The 27,745-nt window shown below is 41.7% G+C and overlaps 2 protein-coding genes across 2 annotated transcripts; one reads left to right on the top strand and one right to left on the bottom strand.

Annotated features, from left to right (window-relative positions):
* The first annotated feature begins 1,671 nt into the window (after positions 1–1,671).
* LOC147138241 (occludin) lies at positions 1,672–14,343 on the top strand. Its single transcript, XM_086046803.1, has 9 exons — positions 1,672–1,902; positions 5,039–5,607; positions 6,951–7,142; positions 7,378–7,545; positions 9,715–9,878; positions 10,709–10,927; positions 11,408–11,579; positions 11,775–11,816; positions 13,289–14,343. The coding sequence occupies exons 2-9, from the start codon at positions 5,041–5,043 to the stop codon at positions 13,388–13,390; spliced, it is 1,626 nt and encodes a 541-aa protein (XP_085902929.1). The 5' UTR covers positions 1,672–1,902; positions 5,039–5,040; the 3' UTR covers positions 13,391–14,343.
* On the bottom strand, positions 12,859–27,123 carry LOC147138240 (nuclear receptor subfamily 2 group F member 6-like). Its single transcript, XM_086046804.1, has 5 exons — positions 25,429–27,123; positions 24,667–24,761; positions 19,559–19,896; positions 19,188–19,434; positions 12,859–17,250 (listed from the first exon to the last, which is right to left on the bottom strand). Exons 1-5 carry the CDS (start codon positions 25,695–25,697, stop codon positions 16,976–16,978), a joined length of 1,224 nt encoding a protein of 407 aa, XP_085902930.1. The 5' UTR covers positions 25,698–27,123; the 3' UTR covers positions 12,859–16,975.
* Positions 27,124–27,745: the final 622 nt, after the last annotated feature.

Genomic DNA, 27,745 nt, shown 5'->3' with positions numbered 1-27,745 from the left:
TTTTTCTGGCACGTGTGACGTCGCGATGATCTTTTTTTTTTTTTTCTTTTTTTTAATTTGTTTCAAGCATAATTACTTATCATAAATAATAAATGACCTGCATACAAAAAAAAAAAAAAAACACGACTTGAGCAATACAGAAAGCATAAAACATGCAGGTTTGATATTCAAATCAAATCATTAACACTCGAAAAGGAGTGGGAAGAAGAAAAACTTATTTAATCCCACCCCTATTTCTCATCAATAATTTAACAGTTTAAATACTTCCTTCTGTCTTTTAACATCATCCAGAACAATAAACAAAAAGGCAAGGCAAAATTGACCACAGTATTGCAATATATAACCAAAATATGAATGAATATAAGAGCATGAAATGTACTTTTGTTCATTCATTCAGTTAACTGTTATTTTAGATTAATAATAATGCATACCAGCAATGGTAAAACAAGCACATACCAATAATGGTAAGAAACAACATAAAGAAAAGCTCATACATGGTGAGGAACAACAAGCACACATCAACATTTCAAGACGGAGAATTGATTCCATATTGCATAATTGCATATTGCAGAAAAAAATTGCATGGCATTAAGACCCGTTCTCACTACATTGTGACCAGAGCATATGTTTTATAACAGTTTAAATCTGTGAATATTTTGGCATTGCTTGTGTTGGATATCCAGGCTGTTCCAAAGTTCCACACCACCTACAGATACACAAAAGCTTTTCTGAGTAGATCGGACTCTAGGTAATGTGAAATGTGACTGTACAAAAAAATCTTCTCCAAAGCAGGCTACATAATTTCCAGACAGACAACTGAATCAGCGCCTCAAAGCTGAGGCATGTGGTGTTTCTTAAGTTATTTGGATGTATGTGTTGTTTGTTGTACATATTTTAATTCACATTTTTGTTGTGTCGTGTGTTTTGCAGCAATTGTGTGTCATTTCACTTTAAATGAATTTGTAGAATAAGGTTTACAGTATTAAAACTTCAATTACAAATAGTTATGTTTGATTTTGTATTTCGTATTTTCGTAGGACTATGTAAAGCAAATAAAGGCATATATTTGTAGTAAACATAATGAAAAATATATACTGCATGATTTTTTTGCATTAGATTTTACATTATTTTGGGTAATAAATTCATTTAAGTAACAAAAAAATCTGAAGGGCCGTTTGGAAACCAAAAGAGCCCATCTTTATAGTGAGCTGAGTGAAAATGTTCTCAAAAAAAAAAAAAAAACAGCAAAAAAAACCAAACAAACTGGAATTTCTTTCACTAGCAGTCAGTTAATGAATGGAAACCTTTTTGGGTATTTCCCCCCATTGTTAGCAAAATAGGTATTGTACCTGAAAGATATATATTTTTTCTTTTTTACTTAAGGACGTCCTTCTCAAATAGGAGGAAGCCAATTTAGATCTTATTGGATTGTACAGGTGTACTTAATAATGTGGCTAGAAGTGAGTATATTATGAGAACAATTTGCTAACAAATAACAACATGATATATTGATATCATAATAATATTTGCATTCATCACCCAGCCTCATCCAGAATAACTTTAATCTTGAGTTAATAAGCGACTCGTGTACCAAGGCTGACCCCTGGCGCTAGAACACATGCAATATAGCGGGTGTTGTGCGGCCGGCCACATCACCGCGGACCTGCTGGATGTCGAGCGGCACTCGGCTCCAGGCTGCTGAGCGAAACACATGCGATCGTCAGAAGTGGAGTAGTACTTTATTTTTCTTACTTTAAATTACCTCAATTACAAGAGGTTCGCTGTAAAGATAGCGCGACAAGAGTGAATTATTCTCGTTTTTTTTTAACCACTGTTTTAACTTGGAATTGTTTTGACTTGGAGCAAGGACAGCCAGGATTTTTGCCTCCCAGTGGTCCTCAGGTAGGCGACTAGATAAAAAAGTGCCAAATGTCGCTTTGAACTACCCCTTTTACGACCTTATTTAAAATATCTAAAGTTCCTTTCTTCCGTTCCGAATCAATTTGGTCAAATAGGGGATGCTGTCATCCTGTCATCTCATCTGGTTGTAAAATTCAATTCTCATTGACTGTATTGATTATAACATACTGGATACTATAATGCCCCTGGTACAAAAGTCTTTCATGCAATACACTGTGTTCTTTTATTGAGAGCTAATGATGTTCCATTCACAATTTGTTTTGCAGAACAGTAGTGTGAATGCTCACGCCCATTAGACACCTGACCTTTATACTTCATATTTCCTAGATGCAGTGCAACCCTCATAAAGAAATGTGCCGAATCAGGCGCGTCTGGAATCTAGTTTTTGGTGTTGTGTCTTCTGATAGAAAGTCTTGGTTGAGGCCTGTGGTAAGGTTATGGAAGTGGGTCCCAGCCCAAAAGAGGCAGGGGCCTAACTGTTTTTGACTAATGTGAGACATGTGACCGTGTGAGTGAAATTCCATCAGTGGTGGCAGCAAATGAGAGGCTCTCTGTTGAAGTGGCGCTCAGGCTGAACCTGGTGGGCGTCTGACCTGACCACGTAATCGGGGTGGGCGGATCGATCCGAATATCGATATCATCGATACTACACAAGTACTTAGTTGTTGTAGTAACATTATTTTTTATAGTGTTAAAAGTTATTAACTTTATTTTAAAAATATTGTGCAACGGAAGCTATTATAGCTGTCAACTTGACATTGTTGTATTTGTATTTTCGTTACATTGCTGCTTTTTTTTGGTTTGACTCTCGGTGTCGTATCGGTATCGGCCGATACTACCCCATATTTACTTGGTATCGGATCGATACCAAAATACCCCCCCCCACCCCCGTTACACAAATGCTTCTCAACTACCACTTGGGCCAATATTATCGTAGTGATGACTCTCAGTCCACACAAATACTTAATGACTCACACCGTCTTTGTGGAACTTGGTGCAACATGTCAAATAGGCTTCCCTTGTTGGGAAAATACCACAGAAGATCAATGTGGTTTGGTTAACCTATAACACTCAGCATATCTTCCTTGTAGTTGTGGCTTTGATAATCAAGACCTCTTTCAAAGTTGTGATTTATCTTTGTAAATTATTCTTGTCGATTGCTTGGAGGAAGGACCGAGTCCTTTGCTCTTGGCAGATGATACCACTCTGATGAGTACCGTACTTGGATCAACTGACCCATGCTTAATCCAACTGTTAAATAAGTAATGGTTTTGTTTACTTTTGTATAAATCACATGTACACAAATAATAATGCAGTTTACCATTAGAAAGAGCTCTGTTTAAATAACACTTAATCATTTATATTATTCAGTACTCTACAAACTACAGAATTTGTACTTTTGAATTTGAATTTGAACGACCAAAGTAAATAAATAATTTGATAGGGGAAAAGTTGTTTTTCTCTTTATGCACAAACCACTCACCAATGTACCAAACCGGGATACAAAAACCGGACCGTACCATGCGTTGCCTGTAGCATCCCATTGTTAGTTTGTATCTAAATATCTTTGCAAAAAAGACTCAGTGGCCAGCGACGATGAGAAACTACTTTGCACAACCTGCTTGCACCTGCATTCCCTTCTTTTTGACTCTTTCATATGGAGACGTGGGGACACACAGAGGGGCTGTTGTTTGGTACTCCCAGGACAGTGGCCCAATTTTCTTTTCTTTTCTTCTTTTTTTTTCCTGAACTCTAACTCCATGACAACAATGTTCCTGTGCGAAGCCCTGACTTTTGCCCCTCCCGCTCCCAAACAAAGGCAGGCAGTAAGGACAGGGGGAATGTTGGAGGTTGTAAGAACACAGAGGAATGATAGGAGGGTGTCTGCTGTCTGGGATGGAGGCTCTGAGGCGAGACCCCCTCTGTCCCATAGAGAGTAAAGAATTATGGCCGTAGACTGGGCATAGCCAGCAAGCACATCTTTCTATGTCCCAGCCGTTGAATGTTTACAGTGGCAGACAAGGGCACATTACTTGGTATTTTCCACTAACTGTCATACTGCAAGTTTTTCTCTTGTGAGACTATAGCCTAGTTTGGCTGAGATTACATTTGGCGCATGGGATGCACTAACATTCTCATTTCAGAAGTCTCTCTCTGTCCTTTGCTCAAAGGCATTAGTGTAGAAGAATGGCTATTGTTGAATTGTGGCCTTGCCCCCTTGTAAGATGTTGAGCAGAAGAAAAACAAAATGAGTTGAAGGCGGAAAATGCAAACTCGTGAAGGCCCGGACATTGCGGGGGTAGCAGAAAGACTCGAACTGCCCGTGAAGACTCAAAAAAAAAAAAAATGGACGTATTGTTTGGCTGAGCTCCCTGCATGCCCTGGTACAGACATCTCCACGCTGACTCTCATTTTGCTCGGTGAAAGGCCTTCAAAGCTGACGTCATTCCACTCATAGTTCATTTTTTTTCTGATAATGACAAAAAGCAGGTCTGAACTAGTTTATGACAAGATCATAAAAACACTTTCTGCCCCCAATAAAACAGGATTTACGCCAGCTATAAGCTAACACAATGTTAAGATACAATATATAGAAAGTGCTGTATGCCCTCGTTTGCATGCATTTATTTTGGACAGTTGTTAAAAGTAGACTTTAGTTATGAAGGAGTAACCTGTAGAAATGTGATGAAATTACACGTGCAAAACGTACCCATCTCTGTTTTGTGTAGTCTGTTTTATTTTAACCCCACTTGTATGATGTCAATAACATTGAAGAAGTTGAAGAGGAAGCTTGAGATTTCTCTCCAATATTTATTCCTCACTTATTATTTTTTTCTGGTATGTACAGTAGTGCATGCTCAACAACCATACTAACAGATTACAGGTAACAGATATTTCGCCAAGTAACCACAGTCCTCGCAAACAGTCAATTATTTACACGTTTCTGTTACGAGGTCTCATTACGAAGGGCAGCCACGCCCATCTTTTCCATATCAATCGTGCAATGTAACATAACTCATATCAGCGCTCTGCTCTTTGGCACTCACTCGTACATTTGAGTTTGCTCTCAGTGCTTGTGTTTCATCTCTTTCATTTGTCTGTTTCTTGGCATTTGTAGAGATGTTTGACAAACAGCCCTACGAGAGTCCACCTGTGTACACCCCACCATCCAACAATGGGTTTGGCGCACCAGGCAGCTTCCATGCTCCTCTGAGTGATTACAACGCTTACCCTCCTCCGCCGGGATCTTACTACATCGAAGACAAGCCACAGCACTTCTACAAATGGTTGTCGCCTCCAGGGATTGTCAAGGCCATGATGGCTGTTGTCATCGTGCTGTGTTTGGCCATCTTCGCCTGTGTGGCCTCAACTCTCATGTGGGACATGCAGTATGCTAATGGGATGGGAATGGGATATGGCTATGGATCCGGCTACGGTGGTGGATATGGAGGAGGCAGCTACGGCTCAGGATATGGTGGCTATGGCAGTTATGGAGGCTATGGCAACTACCAGGGCTCCTACATTTCCCCCTACTCGGCCAAAACGGCAATGATTGCCATGGCAGCCATCAACTTCATCGGGGCACTGGCTTTCTTTATTGCCAGTTTCTCTAAAGCTAGCGCCATCCGCAGCAGGAAGTACTTTCTGGCCCTCATGATTGCCAGTATCATCATGGCTATCCTGCAGGTAAGAGTCAGTCACACACACTCAGGCACTCCAACTAGCATTCATAAAAAAAAAAAAACAAGACTGATGTACAGTAAATCTAATGTAGGAGAGGATTAAACCAGAAATCACATAACATGTACATAAGATATGAGATCCTGACTAAAGACTGGACACTGCGGTGGACAGAATAAGGCCTCTTGGCTAGAGTGTTACAATTAAGGTGATGGTTTCACACTGTTAATAGTTAACTTACCCCACATTTGCATTTAGTTGGTAGAACAATGGCAACAGCACAGACTGTACAGCGGCAAATATTCCCAAAAGATTGCACCTTGTTCTTCGTACAACCCAGCCAAACGCAATCTAACATTTACAAGAAATTATTAGGTTGTAGCTTTGATTTATAAATGAATCTGAACTACACAGTAGTGTTGTGGTCAAGACCACACCAACTGAGACCAAGACATTATCGAGACTACGTGCCTATCAAGTTGTGCGCCTTCGGCCTAATTTGTACAGGCGGGAACGCTTTTTCAAACATGTACGCCGTACATTGCGAATCTGTACGGCCAAACTTCATTGCTACCGCCACTAGAGGCCGCTCCGCATCTACGATTCCGACTGGAAACGTCCGTCCGGTCTATTTTATGGACCGTCCGTCCGGTCCATTCTGTCCCTGGAACGGAATGCCCAGTTCTGGTATCATTATTGTACGTCATTGTCAGTAATATTATACTTCCCACTTATCTATATATTTGGGAGTCGTGACTACAAACGGCTGATGTAAGTTGGCGGTTGGTGCACAAAATGAATGTTAGAATTTTCAATGTTTAAAGCTGTCATTTTAATGGCCACTTATAATGTGTGTAAACATTGGATTTCCTAATTATAACAATAGGTACCGTATCAACACATTAAAACATTAAAAATAATAAAGACAAAGTTGAGTTGGCTAGCATGTTGGCTTTGCCCTCGGCAAGCTTTACAGTTTCCCTTTGTAAAATGTATTGCCCAGCCCAGCTTTCCGCTCATCTCAGTCGCCCGTTTGGGGTTCAGTTGTTTTTGTTTACATTTTATGTCGGAGGACTTGGGTTCTAAGCCTGCTCCATAAAGGCAGCACCTTGAAGTAATATATTGACATGACTTGAACTTGTTTACAAGTCTCAATCAATTATTCTTTTAGTGTGCATTTTCTTGTGCTCCATTCAAAGAGTTATACTCGGATGATCTTCATGTCCTAAAATAACAATAGAATAAAATGCATTATGTCCAGTAAGATTGAAAGCTGTCTGAGATGTGGATATTTGAGCTCAATCCATGAGTATTAAACCTAGTGCAATGGTCAACTTTGTATGTTACAGGGCATCATAAACATTGTGTATATAGTTGGCGTAAACCCCATGGCCCAGGGAACATCCAATGTGATTTACAACCCCATGCTCATGATGTGCCAGAGCCTCTACCAAACAGGCTATTCTCAGATGGGAGGTGTTGGAGGCTTCCCCATATACAACCAGTACCTCTACCATTATTGCTTTGTGGACCCTCAAGAGGTTTGTGGCCTTTTTTTTCCCCTTCTTTTTTTCTGGATTGGCTTTAGTCATGTTTGTGATAGTTACCTTTTTTTTTTATCAACTGTTTGCTACTTATTTGCTATACACAGAGACACAAGCAGTGACATTTTCTATGTATTTGTACACTCATACCAGATAGCAGGTCAGATGGTCTTTGTGGTACATCTTATCTTTGTAACCTTCAGATTTGACTCCCATGTCCCTGATTTTGTAGGGAGTCGCCATGGTGTGTGGATTCCTCATGGTGATCGCCCTGGCTGTCGCCGCGTTCTATGCACACAAAACTAGAGGCAAGATCTGGCGCTATGGCAAACCCAACATCTTCTGGGATGGGCCTCTGGTTGGCGGGAAGGCATCGGAGGGCAGAGATGTAGAGGAATGGGTAAGTGACAAGAGCTTGCTGGACACTGTTGCATGACGTTGCACTGATGACTAGAAATCATATTTGACCCTAATTGACCCGCAGTTCTTACCTTCTCTATCTGTAGTCAAGGGAATGGGGTCAGGGATTTGAATCTAGCCTTGATTAATTTTTTTTTTTTTTGTTTTGTTATGACAAGTAGATTAAGTTAGAAAAAAACAAAAAAAAACACAATGACATATGCCCCAATATGAACCCAAAGTGTTTAGCTTGTTGCATGTGACAGATTAGAATGCTGCTAGTTTTACAATGCAAAGTGAGTAAGTAGGTCATGTGGTCACCTACTCTAAATGATCATTTCTAAGATACGTGCGATGACTGGCCATTCAGAACTTAGTGAAGCTCAGAAGCTCGCTTTGCATCACGCTTTCATGCCTGTTGTGAGTTCAAATGCCGATTGTTGTATCGCTTTCACGGCGTTTCCTCTGATGAGTGACTTTGTTCAAGCGCACGGCTGTTAGCACTCAGTGAATGTTTGTTCATGGTCTACTACCTGGTTTCACTCAGATTAATCATTAGCGACATGAGAAGATAGTAAGCAAGCAGGTGGTTTCTACAGAGTTTTATAAACGTCAACAACACTCATAGACTCTTACCTGAAATGGGGATTGATGATTGACTTGATAGGCCAATATTCAAGTAATGTGTTTCCGAGTTTGAATGACAATGAGTGCTTTTGGTATGTTTAGACGCTCCATCTTTGAAAAGTGTAGAAAGTTACTGTGGTGAAAAGTTCACATTTCAAAAGTGCTGTGAGCTATCATAGTTTGTGTTTTTACAACTTAAGAGTCATGCTTTCCACTAGTTTCGGTTGTAGATGCCCATATGTCATAGTCAGATTCACAGTAACGTAAGATATCTCCATGATGAACTGTAAACAGTGACAAAATCCATAAAACTATGCCAAAACCAACTTTCCACAAAAAAATAGTTGTTTTGACATTTTGATGACTCGGTCGCTGTTATTTAGTCTGTCAGTCTAAAAAAATATACACCGGTAGAGTATGTAGGATGTGTTTCGGTGTTTACAATGTTCACAATTTCTCGTTATTCAACCAGGACTCATTTATTGCACATCTTATGTTGTCTTAAAATGATATAACACAAAGGTGTGGTATGGCATTTATCGCTACTTCTCTGTATGTTCTTTCATAGTTATTGCACCACGTGCACAGTAGTGTCACACAGTGAGTCATCAGACTTGGTTTGACACTGGACCAGTGCGCTGAGGATGACCTCACACACTGGCCTCGTTCTGCTCAGCTTGGGCTCCATTGTGTTTAATTCATGAGGTCATTAGTGGTGTCAGTGTTCTGGTAATACAGAATTATTGCAGGCTGCAGAACACCACATGAATGGGGCTGGTCTCCAACAGATGTTCAAATGCCAAAATACAGTATTGTAGTTTGAAGGGCAACATTTGATCGAGTTTCATTTTTGCTTTGCTGTCTACTTTTGGTTTGCATATTGTATGTGTATATGCTATGCATCATGGAGATAACGACTTGAAATGACAAAATGTAATCTTCATTGAAAATGTCCAAGTACAAATAATACTTGTGTCCTACTCTAGATTCATTTCTTCCGCCACTAACAGCACTCTCACACTTTGCTCTACATGTGTTTTCTTTTGCTCCACGCCATTCTTGTAATCCAGCACTATTTACAGCAACAACAAAAAAAATACAGTTTGACTTTCTTTTTTTTACTTCACCTTGTTCAAATTCCAGGCTTTTAATTTTTCTCTTTTTACTGATCCTACAGTTATGCAGTATTCAGAGCACCGCTTGTGTAGTAGTTCTGCTCAGTCAGAGGGCATTTTTGGGATTCTTTCATGAGCTGTGTACTTCAAATTCTCATACAGCTGCAAGGCAGGAAGCTGCATTTCACCTGACTACTTCACAGACTGTGATTATTATTTTGGGGGGCTGGGCTGAAATCTGCTTCTGCTTTGGCTCTTTGGAAAATGTACAATATTCTAACATTCTAACATAAGAGTTATGATACAGTATGTGCTATAGCGGTGAATACATGTTTCGAGCAGGATGTCAGTTCGGAAAGGAACCTGGGTTTACAGTCTTTGTGAATGTGATGTTTATGTTGTTCCGTCTGTTTTCCCTTCCTGTGTAGGTGAACAATGTGGAGGAAAGCCGAAGTGTTCAGGATGCCCCAACCCTACTGGTGTCCGAGAAAGGAGGTGGTCTGCTCAATGCTTCAGCAAACAGTGTCATCTCCTATCCCCCGGCCAAGCTGGACAGCAGCTCTCTCAATGAGGACACCTACGACAACAACCAGTGGGTCCATTGCGCAACATCTCTCCTCAAACATGTGACTCGTCATGCAAAGTCTACTCCGTTTAAAAAAAGAAAAAAACATATCGCCCTACCCACGGAATGAGCTGTGCCTCTGACCTTTGAGCCAGTGCGGGATTATCTTTTCCTTGTTTTTCGCTCGTGTTTATTGATTTTTGTTCTGGTGGCCATTTTACAACAAGTTCAACTGCAGCGCATGTCAAATACTGCACATATTGCGTACCCTTTATGATCTTAATGCTGATGAACTATTTAACAAGCCGCCACCATTGTAAGCTTCTGACCTTTAGCAGTTGGCGAGTTCCAAAATAAACATCGTCTTCATGTTATTGACATGCTTCCACTGCTCCGTTTGGATTCCTTGACAAACCCCTTGTAAAGCCACAGAATTGGCCACGTTTCCTGCTTATGTTATTAAAACAACTGCCACTACTTCCCCTCATGGAGGACCCCTACAAGGCACAAAGGCTAATATGAGTGTGTGCCCTATAATAATCCTTGTTGTAAACGGTCTTTTATGTTGAATTTGTTTCAATTGCCTCATATAGTACCACTTTTTTATTGATGACGCCTCAAATTAAAAAGAGTTCAAGACAACAGATGAGCCATCCTGTAGTTTTTCATATTCAAGCACTGTGTGTTTTGATGTACTACTTTGCTCAGTCCGACACTTGTCCACTTTAGGATTGCGGCTGATGGAAAAGCCTGCATTTATTCTTATAAACGGGGTATTGAGTCCATTTGTGACAATGTAACCCTCAAACACAACTTTTAACCGAGTCTTTCTTATGTCTTTGCGATCGACCCAACAGATACTCCGAGCGGACCGCCTGCCGACCGTCAGAGGCTTTCTCCCATGGTGGCAGGACCAGCTCCAGCCCGTCAGAGGAGACTGGCGGGGGCCGTAAACCCTCTGCTAACAGGGCCAAGCGACGCAGACGTAACCCTGACATGGATGAGTCTCAGTATGAGACGGAGTACACCACAGGAGCAGAGACGGGCAACGAACTGGATGTGGAAGAGTGGGAGAGGTGAGGCATAAGCCTCCATCGTCACACGCTCGGGATTAGAGAGGTGCAGATGACCTTAACCAAGAGGACATCATGTAGATTACAGATTTTGCTGCTCTCTCAGGACCTGGCTTTAATTCTCCAATTTGAATAAATGATTGTTGGATTAGAAAAGAAACCTCTGTTTACCGCACACTCCAGCCAAAATATTTGTTTGGAGCGGAACAGATGGATAAAGTAGAGTATTTTTTGACTTTCACTGGAGCAAATAAAAAGCAGCACTGTGCTGTATATTTGTCATTCTGTCCCGGGGATTAGTTTTTGGTGAGGCATATTCATGCATGAGGGAGCTCGGCCAAAGGAACAAAGCAGTTTGTGCTATGATTTATCCTTTGCATAGAATCAAATAGATATTCCACAGACCGTACACGCACACCTTTTTCTTCGAGAGGACCGCCAATTCTTCCTTTAGATGAGAGTGCCTTTTGTCTTCCCTCCCAGCATGTACCCTGACATCACATCTGATGAACAACGTCACAACTACAAGTCAGAGTTTGACGCTGACCTAAAGGAGTACAAGCGCATGTGTGCAGACATGGACGACATCAATGACCAGCTCAACAAACTCAGCAGGCAGTTGGACACACTAGACGACACCTCGGCCAAATACCAGGTGAGAGAGGAAAACCAGATTGGCCGGATTGGAGAGCACCCCACGAAAATGTCCAAACAGATATACACTATTTGTAATGTTTTTTACTTAAAGATCGATTGCAAATGCATCCAGTGCCCAGCACATGTACAGTATGTGATGTGACACCACCACAAATATAACAAAAGTATCATTTTTTTGTTGTTTTTTTTTCAGGGTGTTGCAGAGGAATATAATCATCTGAAAGACTTTAAGCGGGTCAGTAAGTGGTTTTAATTTTACAGTGTGGAAATGTGTTGATAGAATTGCTCCAAAAAAAGAGGAAAGGTATTTGTTTTAAGATTGATTTGGCAGATTAATATATTTTAATGAAACACCGCAAGAGAGGTTTTGCTGAGATCTTTCTGTCGGGTGGAATCCTCGTACCTCCAAAATCATCACTTTTCAGGAGACCCCAAAAACGGCATGTTTGTTCAAACATTAACATTGTATCGATATCTATGCCAGAGATATCCTGTTTTTGCTCATTTTCCTAAATAATAATCAGTGTATATTACAGTAAATGTACCGGTATATTTTTTTTTTCTAATTATTATAGAGGTACACTGCAAATAAAGAGGTCTGCACTAGAAAGAGATCATTTTGAAAAAACAACCCAAAAAATCGTTAGTTACTTTCACATAGGAGCCCCTCATCAATTTGCCTTATCTATTGAAATGCTACGTCCAAGGTTACAGTGCCTTGAAAAAGTATTCAGAAACCTTGAAGTCGAGTTTTTTTGTTTGTTGTGTATATGCGATTGTAGTCACAAACGTTTGAAAGGGCTTCACAAGCCCACAGTTGACCTTTTGAACTTTAGTCACGTTTTACCACATTACAACCACAACTCCTTGTGGTATTATGAAGTGGAATGGAAATGATACATCAAATTTTAGGCAAATAAAAAAGTGTGGTGCCATTTATTTGTATTCAGCCACAGTGTATCAGTACATTGTAGAGCCACCTTCCACTGTAATTACAGTTGCAAATCTTTTGGGGTATGCCCCCCCCAGCTTTGCACATCTGGACATTGACATTTTTTTTCCCCCATTCTTCTTTGCAAAACAGCTCAAGTTGTGGTCATCATGATGCCGTTGTTCACGAGCGTTTCCTAACACGATGCCTTCATAGAACATTTGTATTTATGCTGAGAGTAAATTACACACATGTGGACTCTATTTACTAATTTTCAGTATAGACTTCTAAAGGCAATTGATTGGATTGCATTTAGGGCTATCAGAGTTAGGGGGCTAAATACAAATGCACACCACACTTTTCAGATTTATTTTCGCTTAAATTGTTCTAAACAGTGTATCATTTTCATTCGACTTCACAATAATGTGCTACTTTGTGCCTGTAACAAAATAATTCAGGTATGTGATTAGTAAAAGTCACGAACTGTGCAAGTGTTCAAGGGGTATGGATCCTTTTTCAAGCCACTGGAGCCACACGTCTCATTTGAGAATGCACGTTTTCCTCCTATAGTCGCCATTTCGTGGTATACTCCCATCCATCCTCATAAATCTCTGATCAAAGGATGCGCTACAAGTTCTCAATAGGTTTGATGTCAGGGTATGATTGAGGCCACACCATGAGTTTTTTTCCCCCCCATGTGAATATCCATAGCATAGAGCTTTAATTATAGGGGGTGACCTTGAGCAAGAACAATAAACTCTTTCGTTACTTTTCAGACACCAGAGTACCAGTCTAAGAAGAAAGAGTGTCGCAGTCTGAGACACAAACTCTTCCACATCAAGCGCATGGTGAAGAACTATGACAAGAGCCACTCATAGACTTACGCCAACTTGATACCACTCTGAAAACACTCCAAAAAGCTTCACTGACACTCTGCTATGCTTGGACCACAGTCACTGGCTTACTGGGACGGACTCTGACAGTGTTCTCTGGACACACAAAAACACGCTTGCACACAGGGAACATATCGGATGTTGTAATGTTGTAATAATAATCTACAATACTATTTTGGCTATGATTTTATGCTAGTCATTTATGTGAGGCAACTGAAACGGAAGCAGACAAATGACTTAGATAGCAGCACACTCTGCTGGTTGCCCATTTTTAATTAGAAAATACACAACAACATTGTGTAGAACATGTCACTTGTTAACCTTCATTAGGGTAATAGTTTTTCCAATTTCTAATTAAGCTGAATACCAGAGTCAGTGAGACCAAAAAAGGGGACACTTTTTAACCACTTCTACTGTAAATAATCTCAACATCTCTTTATTCTCCATGAATATTTTGGTGACTATTTGTGTTTTTATGCTCTGCAGGAGTCAAAGGAACAACTTTAAGTACTGCGTCTACTCTATTTGGTTCTTGATGTCATCTTTGTACTGGAGTCGCTTGTTCTCAAATAAGTAGTCATTTGAAATGTTCTCGTGTCTATGCAAATTTCTGAAAAGAACAGTGACTCGAATAACCTATGCAACTATTTTGTATAAAGTTACTTCAAGGCCAATGAAAATGATTACATGTTTGGTAATGTATGGATCAACTTAATGCATAATGTTACAATCAATTGTATATTTTTTAAATTCTTTGGCACAGGTGCGATCTGTTGTACACGTGTATGTTTTTCAAGAACATTGTTGTCATCTGATAAACCTTTTGTGAACCATTTATTTTTATATGAATTTTTTTAAGCTATTACAAACCTTGGTAACCGATGGACGTATTGAATTCATGAAATAATAAACATTTCTAATTCTCTAAGAATGAATCAGCTGAACGTTTCTTTGAATTATTCCAAAAATTCAAGGACCCCTTGAGTAGCCCGCGGGTCGGTTGTAAAATTAGATCACCGGTGAGATCAACTTAATCTTTTTGATTTGCTATACTAAAAAAATATAGTGCCACTTAGCTCTGAGATGCATCTCACTTGGTTTTGTTGCTATTATTTTTTTCAAACACACTCGCATTACTGAGAATTTGGAAAAAACATTTGAAAAATAAAATGTTAGTACTGTATGTATCTTCGGTCAGTAATGTCATGCATTTGAGCGCAATTGTTATTTCAGGGGTGTGTATGCCACTGGTAGGGATCCCTTTGCAGTTTCACTACCCAAAAAGTAGTTCTCAGTTTCAAAACGTTGCTGACCCCTGGTCTGGATCGTTAGTGCTCTCTAGTGGAAAGTAAGTACCACTATAAAGACCTTCTCGTGGTAGGCATGAAGTGAAGTTATTTACCGTTTCAAACTACTAGGTAACATTTGATTAATAAGAGAAAATGTGTTTTTCCCCACAAGATTGTAAACTAGTAACCATGAATACATTTTAGCAACACCACTGTAATAATCATAATCGTATCAAAACGAAAAGCTTTTTTGCACGACTTGTCTAAGTTTTCTCCTGCTTCATTCTGATTTGAAATTTCAACTACCTTACCTATAACTTTATTCAAATTATTCTTAGTAATTAGTCATCTTAATAGAACAAGGCAATATACTGTAAATATAATTTGTAAAAATGTAATGTAAGTAATGTAGCTACTAGTTGACTAGTAGAGTTTGACAATAGTATGTGACTATGGGGCCTTTTGTGTTTGATGCAAACTATTTGATGAATCTTTGGTCGACAATAATCTTGCAGTGTTTCTTAAAATAATGAACTCGTTATATAGCACATATCCTGTATCAGAAACCCAAATCTACTGTATGCATATGCTATAATGCTATTTTTTTCCTGTATTGAAAAAGAAACGAATAGTTAAACTAAAGGAACAATTTCCGAAATTGCTGGTATCCACATGAGTGTGCATACAAACAGGCTAAAACACAGCCTGTCAAACATTTAATTTTATCTGCATTGAGTTTAATTGGGCAAGGTCATAGAAATACAAGTCGTGCAACGCTAATGAAGGAGCGCAAATAAAACACTATAGTTTTAATTCTGACAAACAACATAAAGTGAAGAAAGTTTTGAGCTTTTGAGGAAGTGGTGCTCTTTTGACAATTTGACCGATAATATACAGTAGAAGGTCAGAGAAAAAAATCAAGCATCACTTTGAATCATTGTTTGTAGCGTTAACCAAATAGATGAGCATTTTAGTACCGACAAGTGCCATGCTTGAGCAAAGCTATCATTCTGTACCTTCTGTAAGGCCATGTTTGCTTTACAACACTGGATTACATGCAAGATGTCTATCAAATTATAAATGAACTATTGGTAACCTTAAAAAAAAATGGTCGTACCTTTCATTTATGAGCTATACACAATTTTGGGCGCTTCCTTAAATTACGTTTCAAAATATATTGTGAACCCAATGCACATGTCTGTCTTTGGGAGAAAATGACTGATACATTCTTGTGACGATGGACATTGATCCCTTTAAATGTACTTTTAGCGCATTTATGGTTCACTGTACAATCTTTGTCTTCGAGAATAAAACATGAGGTAATAATATTAGACAAGGATGTGACAGTCTGGGGAGCTATAGGATGTTTTCTTTTTTTTTTTCATAAACGTAATTGAACTTACTCAGCGTGTCATTATGCGGTTCGGATAATGGATGGATGAGTGATGGCTATTAAAGCCACTCTATTTATGCGCAAAAAAGTATTTTGCATTTCGGTCACTTGAGGGCAGCAACTTCTAAATGAGTGCAGCTTCAGAGGGAGAGTTGGAGCAATAATATAGCAAACAGTGTATTGTATGATACACTATGGAACTGCCATTAATTGTGCAAAAATGTGCAATAGTTGACATCTACGCGCCACTAGTACAAAGGTAGATGTTAACTAGTGGGATTTTATAATGCCTTTACTCATGGTAGTAAGTAGCAATGTAGCACACCGTTGCCAACGAGTGCACGGATTTGCTTGCCTTGCTCGTGACATTTACTTGTTGAAAGACACAGTTGTTATTCTAGTGTGCTGAAGTGACGACAAAGAGCATACGAGTACTTTTAAATGGAAATCAAATAAATGGCCACGTGGCTTCCCATAGACGGGCTACAACAACATGACTCAATACATTTGGTAACAACTTTGATACAGTCCGCACAATATGAATTGACCCACACAGATCATACTGTGGCTTCATTTTGACTCAAAGCAGATGACGCACACGCACGCGCGTGCGCTGAAACACGCGCACATATACCCACGTAAACGCACGCGCACACACGCACTTGAATCGAACTAAATCACATTAAGAGTGATGTGGGAAGAGGTAGTATATGTGCTCATGGCCTAAGTCTGCATTTTAATTTTTGTACAATAGTCCATAAAGGGACAAAGAGAGATCAGATGAAGACCAAAGCCTAACACACAAGTGCTGCAAATAAATTGACCTAATATCCAGCATTTTCATGTTCTTTTATCCTCCCGTCTTCTCTCAGCGTGTCCGTACGTTCACTACTGCCCCGGGGCGTAAGGCCAGCTGATGGAGCTCCCTGACAACTGCATGTCTCGGATCAGCGTCTCGATGGGGGTCTTGCCCACCAGGCGCATGAAGAAGAGCTGCGAGATGAGGTTGGCCGGCACGGCGCGGAGAGCCGGCAGACGCAGGAGCAAGCGGCCGAAGCGCTGAGGCTGGTTGGGGTACTGCAACCTCTCGTACTCGGTCAGGGCCATCTGGGCCTTCTCCTGCAGGGACTCCACGTGGGCTGGATCAGTAAGACCGCATGCATCTGACAGCAAACACACAGGGGAGGTCCCCACTTTATTGGGTATGTATTAGAATTTTCTGCCACTATATAAACAGTTGAGTCAAAAATGACACAAGGGGGGCAACTGCTACTTGGGTCAGTTTGCTCCTATTTTGTTTTTTTTTTGCCATAAAAAAAACAATCATTTTAGGGGGGTTGTTTTGTGGGGAAAAAACAACGACAACAAAGTGGGTCAAGTGGCAGTCCGCCCCATTTTTATACATAATTGGGTTATTTTTTTACCTAATTGTTTTAACTGTTTTACCTTTGATTTTGCACTCTAAAATTAATTTGGGTCAAAAAGTGACCAACCCACCACTTGGGTCAATCTGACCCTACTTTCTGAATTGTTTTGTACAAGACAACCCAATTTTGTCTGATGTTTTGTACAAAATGACCCAATTTATTTTTCCAGTTGCTTTGTACAAAAATGACCCATTTTTTAGGTCAAATATCATGACCCAAGTAGTGGATACGTGACTTTTTCACCCAAATTGGGTCCATTTTTTACCCACCTGTTTTTAGAACCTTTGATTTTGCTCGCTATAAATTTAATTTGTCATTGTTTTGTACAAAAGACTCCAATTTTTGGGGTTGTATTGTACAAACTCAACCAATTTTGGGGGGTTCAAATTGACCCAAGTAGTGGATCAGTCCATTTTTGCCCCAAATTGTGTTACTTTTGACCCAACTGTAGTTGTGCTTAGAACGTGTGATTCCCAACCAGTGTACTGTAAGACATCATATGTCAATTATCCAATTGCACTTAATTGGTCTAAAATGTATTTATTTAGGACAAATAATGCACCTTTGTCCAACTATCTAAAGAAAAAAGTAAAAGCATGAGTCTTGGCGCAATAAACGTTGAGAAACACTGTTTTAAATGACAACAAACTCTGCCTCTTAACATCCTGCAGGGACCCAAAAAATTTACATCAAAACAACAGAAACAGAAAGTTTTTGATAAAGTAAAAGCTCAAAAAACTTTGAACCATCCATCCTTTTTTTTTCTTTTTTAAATACTTGTCACAGCCTTTGGGCTTTTTGCATGGCACATATAAACCACTAATCACACCCACATTCAACCCTAAGAACAATTTAGTCTTCATTTAACCTATCAGTCATGTTCATGGAATGCTGACAAACAGATAGAGACAAAACGGAAATGCACAATGTACGCAGAAATGCCAGAGCTGAAAATTGAACCCCGAACCTCAGAACTGTGAGGCAGATGTCCTAACCACTATCACACCACGCTGCCATGGCACCAACTCAACAAAGGTCAAACAATAAAACATCTCTAGTAGTTTAGTTCTCACCTTTATACTTCTTGAAGGTGAAGGTGATTCTCACAATTTGCTTTCGTATTGTAGTTCAATTTATTGGTTCATGACCATCGTATTGCAACATGTTTGCATACGTCTCTGTTACTACCGGGCTCTAGTTTGAGTTTCAACTCTTTGGTTTCCAATAAACGAAAAAAGTACAAAGGGGCTAAAATCTGAAGAAAAAATGTTTTTTTAGAGTTTAGCCATATTTGAGAGAGCCGCAGTAGGCTATAATTTACATGCTAATCCATTGCCTCTCGATTTAAAAAAAAAAATCTTCCACGTTTGATGAAAACATGTCCAGAAAAGAAGACTGTAATTTCTTTGAATCATGTTTTTAGATACATAACATAACAACCAACATAATTGAAAATCCACAAAAGATGGAGTAATGCTAGTTTATTTTTCTGCTAGGTTAACTGACTACAGTTTAACTATAAAAGGGCTTCTTTGACAATTACATCACAACCTTAGGAAATACTATTACAAAAGACCATTTCAACTTGTATTATTTCCATGGAGATGGAAGTCCAGTTGTTTCTCAGTGAAGACATTTGACATGACATCACTCCAGGTCACATGCAGACTTACCGGGTGAAAAGAGAGCAATGGCTTTCAGGCAGCTGTATTCAGCCGTGTCCACTTGCAGTCTGTTGAGCTTGTCCACTTGGTCCTGGAAGACCCTAACCTGGTCCATGAAGGACACCACCCTCTCGGCAGACATGGGGGACGAGTGGAAGCCGGCCGCTGCCAACAAGGGGGCCATGTGGAGTGGCAAAGCAGACTGGGCTGCGTTCAGAATGAAAAGTTCACTCCAGCTTAGCCTCAGCAGCGCTACCTGTAGGAATCAAGTTGTTACCTCCCAGGCCCGCATGACTACCCCCACCGCTCCCCCACCACCACCACCTGTATTGTACTTCAATGATGTTTAATTTGATATTGGTAGCTCATCCTTGACTGACCTGCTCAGAAACTGGCAGCTCTGGGAAGTACGGGATGTTTCTGGCCCACTCGATTGTGCTGAAGAGGAGTCGAGCAGCTAGCTCACAGATGCTGTCGATGCCCATGACGGGGGCTCCGCTCGCAGAAGCCCCCATCTGCGTCTGGCCGTATGGCGTCCCGTAGCGGCTGTGAGGGTACGGCTCGGCCCGAAGCAGCTGGGAGATGAGCTCCGACACCGGCTGCCCGTTGAAGTAGTCTGCCCCGAGGTGAGCGGGCAACACGCCTCCCGCGCCGCCAGCCCGTTGGGAGTTGGGACTGATACCTGAATGGGAAGGTGGGATGCGACCCCTCTGGACAGCTGCGGGGACACAAGGAGGAGTGCTGTTATATATCTTATATATGAATATGCATGACACGGTGGTTTTACTTTTACTAAAAATTTTTAAAAAAAAATAGGAGTGCATAGTTGCGATATATCAATATTGCATCAATATTTATCTAATATCATTACAAAAACATGAAATAACCGGTAACTGTCATAACACAGTTTTTTTTATTTTTTATTTTTACATTTTGTTTTTTTTAACTCGTTTGTAATTTTTGTTCTTCTTTAATCTTTGATGTCCTTTAATTGAGTTAGCAAGGTAATTTGCAGAGCTGGGCATTTTACTAAAAATTTGCGGTCCCTTGTCGTAATCGTAATGGTTTGACTATAATTTTAACCCTTGTATTGTGTTGGGTTCAAGTTGACCCCAGTATTGACTTGAAAAACAGGTTCATTTCAACCCCAACACAATACAAGGGGCTTCCGTTAGTGTTTCCGACTACCACCGTCGACAAACTACCACTAGCACCCCCCCCACCGTGGCCGGACTTAATGCGTATCGCGACAATTATATAGAAATGGGCTTCCGATTATGCTTAGCCAGCAAAGAAAGGCTGAAACCTGATTGGACAGCAAATATTACATGTAAGGGCATTGGACGCAGAGAACCCAAAATATGCTCTGAAATTAATATAATGGATTGTTAGTAATACATGATTACAATTTTATGGAAGCAATACTAGAATTTCAGTTGTAAAAACAGGTCAGTGTTTCTGATCGAGTTTAGGCCAGCAGCAACTGAGCATGCTACAAGTTAGTACTGTTCGTATTGCATGTAGCAAAAAAGCAATCAAGCTCCAATGATAAGGTCTCTTTTTTTCATACATGAATTTTGTTCAACTTTAATTTTGAATGTTTTCAGTTGTTCATTTGTCTACGCTCAAGCTCCTCTCCACCAAAGAAAAGGATTCTAATCTGCAATGCTGCCCCTTGGTAAGAGTTACTAATGTGAATTGTATTGTGCAGTGTTTTTCAAACTTTTTTGAGTCAAGGCACATTTATTTCATTGAAAAAATCCCGCGGCACACCAGCAGCTGAAATTTTGAAGAAAAAAAAATAGCTTATTTTAGCAAGATTGTTTAAATTGTTTATATAAGTATTTTTTAACATAGAAGAATGATGTTATATTATAACGTCTTGAATAGGAATTAAATAAACACAAAGAAAAAAGTATTTTATAATGTTTTATATTGATACTTACTCAGTGTGAAACATGGGTCTGTTTGGATAAACATGCGTCACTAATTCACTTGTCTCTAAACAAAGACAATTGGCTACCTGCTGCTGCTGCTTCCCCCTGCTGGTATGGAAGAGTACGACAACGTAGTAAAGACATGATTACGCTGCCAGACGCTAGACCGCACAGGCACACAAATTAGATCATTTCCCACGGCACACCTGACAATATCTCGTACACCAGTGTGCCGCGGCATACAGTTTGAAAAACACTGGCATTGTGTCTAAGGAAAAATGTCCTGACTTTCTCAACACTGATGAAAGAGACATTGTTTTTGACTATGGTGAGATCTCAAGTTACAAACACACAAACTGTGATCAAGATCCAAATTGTACTGTGTGTGTGGAGGGTTGCTGCAGCTCTTAGTGCATTTGGTTGTCTGTTGTTGTTCCTGATCCCCCCCAACCCCCCCCCCCCCCCCCCACCACCACACACACACACCGATTTTTATGCTTTGTTCAAAAGAAATAGCTACTAACCGGTTACCCGTTACTTAACACAATTTTAATTGTTTTTAATATCTACATTACAGTAATTAGGGTTTCTATACAGTACGACTCAATTTTTAACAAATTGCCTTTGTCACAGCTGCCATTTAGAAATAGTTGACTCAAAAAATTTCAAGGACAGCCTCTCACAGACTCCCGCACAAAATACATTACGGATTACAGAAGCTGTAGGGGGTTGCATGTGCTTTCAATTTTCATGTTGATGCAGATAAAGGGGCGAGGAATTTATTTATTTTTTCTAATCCATTGAACAGTCTACCCTCCAGGATCATAATGACACCACTTTTTGGATAATCCTCAAATGGACAAACAATTATAAAGTCCATGTTATTTTTTTTCCACTGTGGTTAACAGTTCAGCCTTGGCGGGGGTCTTGGTTCCACCGAGTGACCTTACAGTTACTGGAAAAGGCCATAATAGAATTGCTTAAGAATACATCTAGCAGTGGCCAAGCTCAGCATGCTGTAAATAATTTCTACGTGTAGCACTTCTAAGTTCATCAAGCAGTGGTATATAATCGCTTCAAAAGTTAATGCTACTTTCACTGGAACAAAGTTGAGCTCCACAATTCCAGGTAGTGTGGAAACAGCAACAACATGCGTCACGGCTTCAGTCAGTCATTAGTAACCAGGCCCGATTTAACCCATGCTATATGTCATTCCATGGTGTGCACCATAGGTCAGTTCTGTACACTAGAGTCAAACATGTCAGAAAGAATTGAACATGATAGTCGGTAAAGTACGGAGAAAAAGTTGTGACCTGATGCTGAAATGAAAGTGTTCACATAGGAATAGTTAAATACAGGAAATAAATGATTTCTTTTTGTGTTTATTTTCCCCCGTGTGCCTGTTCAAATATGTTGTGAGAGCAGCCACTTTTTCTCCTGTTATTCAAAAGGGCTCATTGCCTTCAGGCACCCGCTTATCACACAAGATCAGCAGCTGCCAGGGTTGAGCACTGTGGTGACAACATGCCTTCAGTTGACAGTATAAATATTCAGCCTGGGTCACTGGCAAATGTCACATATGCCCTCATGGTTAGCAGGTAAAGGAAAGGAAAATTATCCATCCATCTATCTATCTATCTATCTATCTATCTATCTATCTATCTATCTATCTATCTATCTATCTATCTATCTATCTATCTATCTATCTATCTATCTATCTATCTATCTATCTATCTATCTATCTATCTATCTATCTATCTTTCTATCTATCTATCTATCTATCTATCTATCTATCTATCTATCTATCTATCTATCTATCTATCTATCTATCTATCTATCTATCTATCTATCTCCATTGCATTTCTTCCACCTATTATGTTACAGCCTCAGTTTTCTCCTCAAAATTCTACACACAACACCCTATCATGACAATGTATATTATTACTATTATTATTTAGCAAATGTATTAAAAATGCAAAAGTAAGAAAACACATGTACATACGTAAGTATTTATACACTTTGCCACAACACTCAATAGTGAGCTCAGGCACATAATGCTACCACTGGTCATCCTTGAGAGGTTCCCCCAACTTAATTGGAGTCCACTTGTGGTAAATTCAGTTGATTGGACATGATTTGGAAAAGCACACACCTGCCTTTATAAAAGTTCCCACAGGTGACAGTGCGTGTCGAAGCACAAATCAAGCATGCAGTCAAAGTAATTGTCTGTAGACTACCGAGAGAGTAATGTCTCGAGACACAAATCTGGGGAAGGATACAGAAAGGATTCTGCTGACTTGACTTTAAGCACAGTGGCCTCCAACAACCATAGATGGAAGAAATTCAGAACCAGCAGGACTCTTCCTAGAGTTGTCCGCCTAGCTAAAGTGAGTGACTGGGGGAGAAGGACCTTGGTCAGGGACATGACCAACAACCCGATGGCCACTATGTCAGAGCTCCAGAGAGGAGAACCTTCCAGGACAACCATCTCAGTAAAAGGCAGATGGCAGCCTGCCTGGAGTTTGCCAAAAGGCACCTGAAGGACACTCAGACCATCCATCCATCCATTATCCTCACGAGAGTCGCGGGCGTGCTGGAGCCAATCTCAGCTGTCTTCGGGCAGTAGGCGGGGTACACCCTGAATTGGTTGCCAGCCAATCGCAGGGCACAGAGAGACAAACAAACATGCAACCTCCCAATCATACCTAGAAACAATTCAGACTGTTCAATTAACCTACCATGCTTGTCTTTGGAATGTGGGAGGAAACGGGAGTACCTGGAGAAAACCCACGCAGGCACGGGGAGAACACGCAAACTCCACACAGGAAGTCCGGGACCGGATTCGAACCCACAACCTTATGCACAGTGAGGCGGAGATGCTAACCAGTCGACTACCGTGCCGCCGCACACACTCAGACCACGAGAAAGAAAATTCTCTGGTCTGATGAGACAAAGATTGAACTGGTGTGAATGCCAGATGTCATGTTTGGAGGAAACCAGGCACTGATCATCACCTGACCAAATCCATCCCTCCTGTGAAGCACGGTGGGGGCAGCATCATGCTCCGGGTGTGTTTTTCAGCGGTAGGAAGATTGAGGGAAAGACGAGTGTAGCAATATACAGAGACATCGTAGATTAAAACCTGCCCCAGGGCGGTCAGGACCTCAAGACAACGACCCGAAGCACACAGCCAAGCCAACGAAAGAGTGGCTTCAGTACAACTCTGCGAATGTCCTTGAGTGGCCCAGCCAGAGCCCAGACTTGAATCCGATGGACCACCTCTGGAGCGATCTGAAAAAGGCTGTGCACCGACGCTCCCGATCCAACCTGATGGAGCTTGAGCGGTGCTGCAAATGACTTTGTTGTTCTTTCTAAGGCCACTTTTACAGTGATCTATTTGCCATTTGTTTTAAGCCTATTTAGTTTTCAGTCCCAAATGAAGCATTTGACATTCGAAATGGTGATTTACTTAAAAGTGCGCAGTTTGAAGTGCTGCCAGGGCGACCTGCTAACCTGTTGTGGGAGCTTAGTGGCAGCCGTGTTTAACTAACCTTCTTTGCGCATGCCAACGCGGAAACATTTCTTGAGGCGACAATACTGGCACTGGTTGCGATGGTGCTGGTCGATTTGGCATTCCCGGTTTGATCTGCAATTACAAACATGAACGTAAGGTGACGAGAACCTTCCGACGCGGAGTGCTTTTCCAATGAGCACTTTGTATGCACATGTTTCCCCCCCCGCCCGCCGCTCCCCGCCTCCTCTCATGGCCCTCTATGATGAGTGAAAAGTGTGAGCTGGCGTGTCTGAATAGCTCTTCAAGGCTGTGACCTTTGTAAATCATCAACCCTACACGCCCTTGTGTCGCCTTTTATAGCAGACGAGCTGCGGCAACATTCCTTTCAGCCCTGGATGTGACACGCTGATTAAAAAGACGCATTCCTTTCAGGGTTAGCGTATTATTACGAGAAAAGGAATAACCGCATTATGTGGCCGAGAACTCCCCGGGCCACGAGCAAAGCGTTGACTTTGCGACACTTTGTGTTCGGCACCGCACAAAAAATGCCAATAGTGACCCTCTGAGGCCATCCAGCAGCACACGCCTGACCTTCGGGGTGATCACGTTTTTCCTTTTTGCCAGGGCTGTTTGTGACACTTGTACGGCAGGTCATTCTCTGACGAGGAAATGACAAGCGCGTAAGGGCTGCAAAAGGGAAAAACGTTCTATTTCTAGGAAGTGTGAAAATGTGGATGCTTTGCGGAAAGAAAAATAGGAGACATTTGATCTGTTCCGAAGGCTAAACTAAACAAGTTACCTGCAGGAGTAATTGAGGTTGCGTCGGATGCTCCTTTTGAAGAAGCTCTTGCAGCCCTCACATGTGAAGACGCCGTAGTGCTTCCCGCTGGACTTGTCGCCGCACACCACGCAGTCCAGCACGCAGGCCTTGTCCTCGTCGGCGACGTCCACATCGCTGCTTCCGGCGCGGGGCGAGCCCTCCTCCTCCTCCCTGCGCAGGTATACCTTCTCCTCCAGTCCCGTCGTGTTGCCGTTGGGGTTGCCCCATCCCCCGCTTACCATGGCCATATTCTCCAAGTCCTGCCGCCCCGTGAGCGGATCATACACCGACCCGCCCTGGCTCTAAACTACGCTCCGAGTCAAAAGAAAGTGACCCTGCGTGACAATGGGGTAGCTCCAGTGTGATCTTGAAGGTAGAGTTGAGGCGAAAGGATGAAAAGTTGTCTCTGCGATGACCTTTCCCTCCTTGTCGTCTGTTGTTGACCCGGCGATCCTTCCCGGGGCACTCTGGTGCTCTATAATCTGGCCGCTCCCTCTGTTCTTGCCTTTCACCCTTGTGTATGCTGCCCTGACCTCCAATCAATGGCTCCTGAGAAAACTTTACATACACAGTGAGTGGTTCAGAGTTCAGGCAGGAGAAGGAAAAAAAAAAAAAAAAAAAAAAAAGGGCGCAGCCTGCTCTAACCCAGGAAACAATAAATTACACTTGGTCTCCCACTCTGGTCTCTCCCTCTTACTTTCATTCACAGACTCTCCCCCTGTGAGAAGAAGAACAAACTCAGCTATCCCTCAGCACAACGGCAAAGAAGCAAACAGTCGCCATGACTCGTGACTCGATTCGTGACTGCGCTCTTCCAAAAGGACAAGTGAGAGGAAAATAAAACAGTTCTCCTTCAGGCAGGGTTAAACTACCCTGCCCTCTGCTCCAACATCGAAACTTGTCCAACCAGTTTCCGTGCAGCGCCGAGGTGTTATCTGCTGATCTGGGCCAGCTCTAGTCCAGACTCACTCTTGACTTGTCGAGGCAGAGGTGACACTGATGAAAAAGGGGGGGGGAAATGAGCCCCGCGAATGTTGATCCACTCAGAAACTTTGGAGAAGGAATCAAATGTGTCCTATATGAGGGGATGTAGCAAAGAACCGATCTGTCACCTAAAGGTGATGCGAACAAATCCATAAGAATGCTGACACTGGTTGCAAGGGTCGTATTCAAAGCAGAAAGGTCTGCAAAAGACAACACGCTCCCTCTTTCTCCTGGAAAAATGCTTGTGTGGTTTCTGCGGCAACTAAATTCATTAGTCCTCTTGTCTGAAGTTGACTTCTGTTTTCTTAAAGCGCCTCCAACTCTGCTGGAAAGGCTCAAATGTCACAAGACAAAAAAAAAAAAAAAAAAAGGCAAAAACAAAGTCGACCTCCCCTGAGACGCTTTCTTTCTTCCCTGTCTTGTGAAGTCACTGTCCATCCAACAGTTACAAGCAGAGGCCAGAACCTCTTCACATTCCCTGCCAGGGAGTCAGGGTGTACTGTTGCACTGTGTCGTCCTTTCTCTCCCACCCTCCTCCTCCTCCTCCTCCAATAGGAATAAATTAGTCAAAGAAGGAGGAAAAAGCAGGTCACGGAGCTCCAGTGGAAGGCAGACTGTTCCGTGGAGTGCACCCGACCTCCTCTCAGCCTCAGTCAGCCTCTCTCGGCTAGGTCTCCCTCTTTAGGGAGAGTAAGCGTGTGTCTGTGTGCTCAGGGATTTGACACTGCTATTCAAGCCCCGCCGTTGCCATGACGCCGGATGCCTTATAAGGCCAACAGAGTCAAAGAGCACAGAGTGGGCCACAGCCACAGCACACACACACATAGTCATAGAGAAAGAATGCCTGACTGGCTGCCTGTTTCCCCCCTGACCTCGGGCCATGGAGCGAGCCGGAGAAGTTAACCCCAACACTGCCGCAAGACAAAGAGGGGTGGGGGTGGGGGGTGGGGGGTGAGGTGGCGTGGACTCGCCACTCCGAGCGTATGGCACCCATACTCATGTTCCCCACTCTGCTCTAATCCTCAAGACTTCCTGCGACATTGTTGACGCAATAATATCAGGGAGGGCCTGTTGTTGTTGTAGTGCGACTTGTGAAAAGGTTATATGATAAGGCCCCGGCTCCTTTTCACACCTGCTGCTCACACTCACTCACTCATACGCCTCCGCGCAAAAGGGGGCAAGCAGGCCCCCTACACAGGCTGCCTGCACACGCAGCACCACTGGTCATAAGTTCCTTATCACGTGAACTATTTTTCTTAAGGATGCAAACTGTGAGGAAATTAGGGAACGGATCACGTGTCCACACTCTGTC

Source organism: Filicampus tigris, chromosome 12 (genome assembly GCF_054856515.1).
Source record: "Filicampus tigris isolate MCC_2025a chromosome 12, RoL_Ftig_1.0, whole genome shotgun sequence".
Lineage (NCBI taxonomy): Eukaryota > Metazoa > Chordata > Actinopteri > Syngnathiformes > Syngnathidae > Filicampus > Filicampus tigris.
Note: the sequence above shows the minus strand (reverse complement) of the source record. Positions and strands in the feature narration are given on the sequence as shown.